We start from the raw sequence: 8,670 nt of genomic DNA, 5'->3' as shown, positions 1-8,670 counted from the left end.
ATGGCTACAAATCAGTGCGAATGTCCTCCTAAAAAGAGGAAGAGGAAAGCTGCAGGTGATGTCATTGGAAAGTCTGTAATGCTCATAACAGAGGAGGATGTCAATGGAAAGCCTGGATCAAGCGAAGTATGGATGCCAACAACAATAACTTTGGCAAAGATAAAGAAAGATAAGACAAAACGCGGGAAAATCTTATTTACAGTAAGCTCAACAGAAGAAGAAATGGAGCAGAAGCTCAGGGTTACTTTCCCAATTCTTGCTGGCACTGAAAGGTAATATTTTGTTGTCATGAGAGTTAAAAGTCCTTAATATTAGAAGCTTGCATTGTCTACTAAGTTTTTCAGGGACAATGATAGGTGTACTGGACTGGAAGGTTAATTATCAAATGAATAAGTAATTCTTAATAATTCCCCACTCAGTATGATCTGCACAGTCTGCAGTCTGTAGTCTGCAGTCTGCATTTTAGCATGACCACGCCCTATTACCTATAGCAATTAACAGTTGCTCACTGATAAATTAGCAGATAATCCATGCTTAAATGGCTGGAAATATATGGTACTTGTAATTACAATAATTGTGATCATAAAACTACTACAAGGTCCCCAAGGGCTGGCAATCTCTATCTTCAACATTCAAGTACAGAACAAGTGATTTATTTCACTACCTGAATATAAATTTAAGAGAGTACATATTACATTAAGTCATGCAGCTGAACATTTTGATGCCTCATCCTTGATTCACCTATTACAACTTATGTTGACCTCTCTACTTATAATTAACTTTGTTTTGCAGATTTTATTTTGCCAGGGCAACTGGGCAAGCGAAACGTGACTTTGGCAAGGAGTGTGGTATCTGGAGTGGAAGATATACAAACAGTATGATAAAGGGAGATAGTGTGTTGTATGTCTATTATAAGGTTCGTCTTACTCAGACAGTACATCATTTTGCAAAGTCTTAAGTAGTTCTTTGTGTTACTTTGCTCTGTATTTAATGCCTTATGTTGGTTAATATTGTGTCACTTTACCAGGTGGAGATTTACGGGAATATCCATTTTCACATTTGGGACATATAATGTCCCTAAAGGTCATTTGCAAAGCACTGTGGTGTGATTTGACATACTTTGCTTTTTGAGAATAAGATACATACAGCACATTCAAAGTTTTGTTCCAATAACCCTCATCGTGTCACCTGTTGGTCATAATTGGTAGTGGCCTGTCAGTTATTTGTTGGCCCACAGTTGATGGAAGGGAGCTGTTCTTTACAAAATAGTTACCACATTTTGCATGTTCTTTCAAACTTTTATAAAAGTCTGTACATACAGTTCAGAGCCACCTAAATTAGCATGTCATGCGTAGATATAAGTATGGTAAATAAGACTAATTGTAACCTAGGCCACGTTAAAACCAAGTCAATGCAGCAGTCTCACTTGTGGATGTGGGGTCTCAAGGGAGGTTTGTGGGGAACTTTCTGTGCCTTTACTTGGTTTCTAGGATTGCTTGCTTTGTTTCCCTCCCTTTCGACTCTTTCCACTAATTGGTAAGCATTGATTCCAGACTCTTTTTTAGTGTTTGTTTTGACAGGTGCCTAAGTTAGTTTGGCTTTGTTGCCATGGTGACTTCCCTGCTGCCCTCCACTGTTGTTATTTAATTTTACAGAATTATCGTTCAATTTAAATAAGCTGTACCTCTTAAAATCTATTTTGAGCTTCCTTATGAAATATGTGGAATGTACTGCTGGAAATAAGGATTATGTAAATGACATTTTGACTTGTTTTTAAGGAAGAGAAAGGTGAAGACTCAGGCCTTTACTCCTCAGACTCAGAATTTCCTCAGACAAAGGTATTTTGAAGATAGATACTAACTTAACATGGAGACTGCCTGGAGTTGAAAAATATACTCTTTAATTTGGCAGCTTTGACTTAGGTTTGGCTAAGTCTCCCATATACCTATCTATAGGAATTGGGGTTATTCCATTGTGAAATAAGAAAAAAAACTCCTGAGCTTTTGCTGCTTAGAGCTAGAGCATTTCTGTTTTTTAAATGAATAAAATTGCTTGTTTTGAGTTGATAATGATATTCTGTTAAAAAACAAACCCTATAAATTTGGACCATTTTTTTCTGCAACCATCACTCTATCAAATTTTCTTCTATTGACAAATTATAATGCATACAAGGTTTTGAGATAAATTTTATTTCCTTGCAAATCACATGAGAGTAAACTAAAACATGCTCTGGGTAGGAGACTTTTTCATCATTGATAACAGTAGCTTATATTATAACAGCAACAGTAATATATATAACAAGTTCCTAATATAAGCTGACTAATTTGTTAGACTCAGGGATTCGTTCAAAAAGATTAAGGATAGAAGGAGAAATGCTCTACTATCTAATTATATATTTTTTTCAATTTTTTTCCAGGAAGACCAAATACAAGACTCCAGCCAGTTCTCCACAGACTCAGGACAGTCAGGAGCAGGTATTACACTTTCACCAGTGTGATCTAACAAAATTGGTTCAAATGACATCGCCATTACCACCGCAACCAACACTTCCAACAAGTTGATTATAATGTTACTAGTGTTTTAATGTCTAGCAACTCACCCATTATGCCCCTTGCTTCATAAGTGTCTCACCCATGGCATTTAACAAACATTCTGAAGTGTTGCTTTCAGCAGTTCTTGGGTTCACAGAGTAGAGATGGAAATGTTGTGCAATAAGTCACATTTTTCCCTTGCAACCTTTAATTTATTGAGGGGACGTTGGGGTTTTTGGTGTTGTGGTGTTGACCCCTTTTTGAATGAGGTATTGAGGTGAAGAACAACTGGCATTGCAGTGTTGCAGTGATCTCAGACCTTACAGTGTGCATTGTTTATAATTTCAAATTGATGGTGTTCAGTGAAATAAACCATTTCTGGTGTTGCAGTTTGTTCTTTACTACATTTTGATAACCTGTGGTTAATTGTCAAACAAAATAAGCATTACATACCAGATAATCTTCAATAAACAGTTTGTTCTATTTTGTTTGTGGTTTTGCAGTACTTTGAACCTCCCCCCCCCCCCTCATGTTCTCCTCTTTATTAGTTTCTCTATAATGAGTGAATGTAAGTAGTTCTCTAACATATAATTTGAAACTTCAGTCCTGTTTAAACATTAGCAATGTGTGAGGAATTGGTTGAGAGGTATCAGTTGGCATGGGATTTTTATCTGGCAAGCCCTTATGGTTTTTTAGGATGTCCTGCACCCTTATTTATTAAGTTTTCTCATGTATTTAATTATTGCATAGTAAATACTGGGTCAAAAAAAAATTGTCTTGGGATCAAATATACGATCAAATATATGATACACGGTTGTACAAAACTTTTTAGACCGATGTCATAAACACGGTTCTATCTCCTTTCCAGTTTAAATCAAGAACCTTTTAAACAAACAAGACCGAAACATTTTGAAGAAACTAAAATCAACGGATTGCCACCCCCTGTAAGACATCATTCCTGTCCAAAAGACACATGTACACAATCTAAGGAAAAAAGGCTGTGCGCACCCAAAAATTAATACACAGCGCTTTATGAACACCTTTGTAAATAGGTTGATATTTAAGCTCCATTTATTGTAATGACATACTTTTTAATTCATAATATGTATGTAGATTTCTGTAGTTTTTCCAAATTCACTGTAACATAAGATATGTAGTTTTATCTTATGATGGAATAAAGACTTTTTATTATTATTATTTATTATTATTATTATTATTATTATTATTATTAAAAAGGTAACCCATAGCTAGGAGACAATATAAACAGCAAGGTATTGTCCACTCTCCATGAAAATTGATTTGGCACAAGTGAAGCTGATAACAGCCATGTAATACTGAAACTTATGTCGGGTATAAAGAGGGGAACACTGCTGATAAAAGAACTAGTTATGGATACTCTATTTGAGTTGTCAGAAACACATGATTGTACAAAAGGCTCATTATTTGGTAGCCTATAAAAAGATCATTTTGATCAGGAAGTAAATGGTTAAAAGTCAATGTAATGCATCATATGCTCAAGAAAATTCAGTTATTGGAGAAAAAAATTAAATATTTTGAAATAAACTTAAATATATGATTTTTTTGTCTGTAGATGATTTACAAGAGCAGACAAGGACTACCACTCTTATATCTCAATTTAAGAGTGTTAAAATCTCTGAGAAAGAGGAAGTGAACAAGGCATCTCATAAACAGGCTTTGATGGAGACATTCACAGCAAAAGGGAGTCAAAGTTATCCACAGTTAGATGTTACTGAAGTCAACCAGCAATATACATGTGCAACTTTAGGGACTTCTAGCCCTGATGATAAGGTAATCAGTAACAAAAATTAAGAATGAATGAAATGGGTGGTAGTATAATATAAAATAATAGATGAATGGCTTTGGGAAAATTTTGAAATATTTTGAAGATAACAAGTTAATAAACAAACCAAAAGGCATTCAAGTTGATGTTAAAATGAAATAATTTTTCACAATAAGTATTAATTAGTGGAATAGTTTTTAGGAAATAGTAATGAAGGAAAGTTCAAAATCAGAAAATAGATAATTTAATAATATATGTATTGAATTTGGGAATGTCTGCTGATAAAAAATGAAATAAAAAATTTCTGGAAGAAGATTTTGAGAATGAAATCTTGCAGAGTTTGCCTATAGTGCAGCATTGACAAAATCTGGATTACATCATAGACTGGATCACAGACCAGATCACAGATTGGATCCTAGACTGGACCACAGATCAGATCACAGATCAGAAAAAAAAAGGTTTTGGAAAAAATTAAAACACTAAAATATGTTAGGGATGGGGTAGACTTTCAAGGCCAATTTTTTTAAAAAAAATTTTATGGTAAAAATGGTTGATTTTACCTATTATAGTTTCCAAGAAAAATCGGGATAAAATATTAAAACCTGAATGAGCTGTGCACAAAAAGGTATTTTCAAACTGAACTCTTTAGCCTGCCAGATTGTGAATTATAACATGTCAATAGTAATGACACCCTTAGGGTTTCTTGCAGTGAAACATCCTGGTCATTGAATTTCAATTACATAAACATCTCTTGATTTTGGTTACATGTGGAGATCTCTGCTATCTGTCTGCATTTATTACCAGAGTGTGAATAGACACACACACACACACACACACACACACACACAGAAGGATTTCTTGGACAAATTGTTGTATTTATAAGGTATCTCATTCCATCAGCCTGTGAAAAGACCTTATGGCTAAAGAGTAGTGACATTGATGAGGAAGTAGTATATGTGGGGATGTTTAAAGTTCGTGTAAAAAGTTTCATGATGTTAGAAGGTGCACAGTCATTATGAACATCATTAATTTACATACAGGTCATAATATAAGAAGGTACTGACAGGTAGAATTTTTACATTTTCAAATAAGGGGTGCATGTTCTTCTTTATCAACAAGATAGATTAAATGTAATACTTTCCTTAATTTAGAGAATAACAATTTTGTGTACTAGATAAGTTTTAGACACATTACTCCAAGTAACAAGTCCATAGCAGTTCAATACGGTAAAATTTAGGATTCATAAATATCTATAAGTACAGATGATGGAACAAAGTATTTCAGCTTGGTAATAGTTCCTATGGTCTTACATATTTTAGTGATAATTAACACGTCAAATTGGTTTTTCCAAGGAAGATTTTTATTGTTTAAAATGCATAATACTTGATAAAACTTGCATATTCTAAACTGACCCTTCTATTTCTTTCACTGTCAAATATTCTTATTTGTGGGGAATAACATATTCTCTTTTGTCGAGGGAGAAAAATTACAAGATTTAATTAGTTTGCATTCAAAGTCAATTTATCGCCAGTCATGCAAATAATTGTTCAGTTCAGCGTTGATAATCTCTTCTGAAGACTTGAGGTCCTTGTCAGCATAGACAATCTTAGTGTCATCCACAAATAAGAAAAATTAAAGTTTATTGGAACAGAGGTAAGTGTCATTCATATTATTAAAGTAAAAAGGGAAGCTGTCCTAAGACCGAACCCTGAGGGACACCACATGAAGAAATTAGTTATGAGTTGATATGTGCGATCCAATTTGAGTTGTTTGAGTTTGATTTCTTAAGTATTACTGGAACCACTTATTGAAAATTCCTTGATAGCCAAAAAAAATTATTTCATTAAGTAGTATTGTGTGATTGATAATATCAAAAGCCTTTTTGAATCAATGAAAACACCACACAAAAAAAAATAATGCTTATCTGTATTGTTTAGTGAAGTTTTGACAATATTTGGAATTGCATGACCAGGGGAGTTTGTCTTACAGAAGCCACAGTGTGAGGAATGTATTAACTTGTTTTTGTAAATAAAGTCCTTCACTCTGTAATTAAAAAAGAATCAGGTGATTTTAATTTCTTGAGATAATCCGTATGGTTGATTTTTGCGGGTAGTTTCCTCTATAAAATATTTGTTATACGTGACAGGTCATTATAATCATGGGTAACTTGACTATTGGGTCCTTGGATTCCGTAACCCTTTATGATGTTTTTGATGGTTTAAAAATTCATGTATTCCTTGTTATGTTTTTTCATGTCTGTTACGATATGTTTTCTTTAAAAAAATCAAAGAAATATTGCTTTTTGCTTAAATGCATGAGTGATGATTTTGTTCCTGAGATTTATATTTGCTTTAATTTCCAGTTTTATATAATCTATCCTTTATTTTAACTGAAGTTCTTATTCTCTTTGTTATCCATGGTTTTGCAAGTTGTTTAATTTTACATTTTGATACAACTTTTGAAGGCACTTGTTTTTTACGCCTTTATGAAAAGATGATTATTGGTCATCAACTCTATTAATTTTGCTTTTGATGCTATAATACTATCCTAGTCAACTATAGACAGATCATTATTAAACTGTACTGAGGAGAAGTCTGAGAAGTCATGTTTCTTTGTTGTTTTGTTATAAACTTCCTCCCTTTCTGAAGTCAAAATGTAAATCTGAGAGAAATTATCAGAAATGTTAGTGATGATATATATTATCACTAACTAAAACTCTTTCGGAATTGTCAGCAAAAAGTAAGAGAGGCTGACATTTTTTGCACGTCTGTTGGTTTGTCAATCATCCAAAGGAGGTAACTGCTCTGTAAGGCCAGTAAGAAGTACTAGTCTTGGCTGTATTGAGATTTTTTGGTCTTTATCAGACATATGTCAAAGTAGCCCATGCCCTTTATTGTTTTTCCTGTGGAAGCTCGCTGTTAGATTGTATCTCACTAAAATATTCAATTGGTAATTTCAACATTCAACTTCTCCAAATGTTTTGTTTCTCAATCACTGATTTTCTTTTTTAAGTTGACTTGCTTTTCCAATCATCTTGTTTGGTTTATCTCAGATGAGTTACAAAGTAATGGAGGAAAGAAAGACACATCCACTCAGTACTTGAGTCCATAGCTAAAAATGCTTGATCCAATTGGTGATCTAAACCATATTCTTTCTGTAATCTGATCTGTGATCTGAACAGTGATGCAGTCTGACTGATTTGTGATCCAGTCTGTGAGCCGAATCTGTGATCTGATTCGGGTTTGGTCACGCCCCATAAAGTGCATGTTTTCTACAGCACTGATTCCTCTCTACATCTTTGCAAAATATTGAGTTGTTCTGTGTGTACTGTTTGAAGTGATAAGTGAATTATATGTTACTCTCCTTATATTTGATATTTATCTGCTTATAAGCAGAACCGTGAAGGACTGATTGATTTTGATTCAGTCTATCAGGACTTCTTCAAATTTAGACAGAAGATGACTTCTTTCCCAAAATTTGTAGCATTTGTGGTGATAATTCTCTTATCTAGAATGATCTCCTGCACTCACATCTTTGTCTTTATGGTGTGACAGAGGCAAAATTAAAACTGTTATTAGCATGTCATTTTGCTTTGTTCGACTCTATTTTCAAGTCAATGATCACAAATGCCATAAAAAATGTAATGTGGCACTCTGCCACCAGTAGGATGGTTGGATAAACAAAGAATAGATAAAAACAAAAAAATCCTGTGTGTCAGAGAAACTGAGTTAAAATTAACTTTAAATTTTCTGGATACAGATCATTCAACTGAGTGAAATTGACAGAGGATCAATTTTCCAACAGGTTGGGGCAAATTCCCAAGGTAAGTTTAAAAAAGTAATAATCCATTGTCACTGTAAATTAATGTTGTAAAGCAAATATAATTTTCATGCCCATCAAGCTCTTCCATCAACATACCTCCACTTTTCAATGCTTTCTAATTAGCTTGCTCAACCTTGAATAACTTCTTTGCATCAGCTGAGATGTGAACCTCTGGAAATAAAAAAATCTGGAGGCTCGAGGTTTGAATTTGGATCACATTCCCTGCGTACTTTCCCTAAATTTGGTTCTTGGCTCACCCTTACAAGTTTCAGACTGCTTTATTTTGTAGCTAGCAAGAGATAAAAAAAAAATATGGTGTAGAGATGAGCATATCTTCTTCTTTTTATTAACTGATATTAACTTTTTAGCTCCAAAGGTAAAGGATGTTGAAAGCATAAAAGCATGGTTGAAGCAATGTGATCACGAGGTTCATGCAAATCCTCCAGTGAGTCCTTTGCAGGTAAAGAAATTGCATTGTATATACCAATAGAATAATGCTCAAATTAAAAACAGATG

The 8,670-nt window shown here is 33.8% G+C and overlaps 1 protein-coding gene across 1 annotated transcript in view; it reads left to right on the top strand.

The window, feature by feature from the left end:
* The window catches only part of LOC148724890 (uncharacterized), a 48,443-nt gene continuing 39,773 nt past the window's right edge, over positions 1–8,670 (top strand). The window contains exons 1-7 of the mRNA XM_088731402.1: positions 1–272; positions 793–916; positions 1,779–1,838; positions 2,417–2,474; positions 4,123–4,340; positions 8,092–8,155; positions 8,523–8,614. Of these exons, the coding sequence (XP_088587528.1) occupies positions 1–272; positions 793–916; positions 1,779–1,838; positions 2,417–2,474; positions 4,123–4,340; positions 8,092–8,155; positions 8,523–8,614 (888 nt within the window). The remainder of the gene's footprint in view (positions 273–792; positions 917–1,778; positions 1,839–2,416; positions 2,475–4,122; positions 4,341–8,091; positions 8,156–8,522; positions 8,615–8,670) is intronic.

Source organism: Stylophora pistillata, chromosome 8 (assembly GCF_964205215.1).
Source record: "Stylophora pistillata chromosome 8, jaStyPist1.2, whole genome shotgun sequence".
In the NCBI taxonomy this organism is placed as follows: domain Eukaryota; kingdom Metazoa; phylum Cnidaria; class Anthozoa; order Scleractinia; family Pocilloporidae; genus Stylophora; species Stylophora pistillata.
This window is presented reverse-complemented; position numbering and strand designations above follow the sequence as displayed.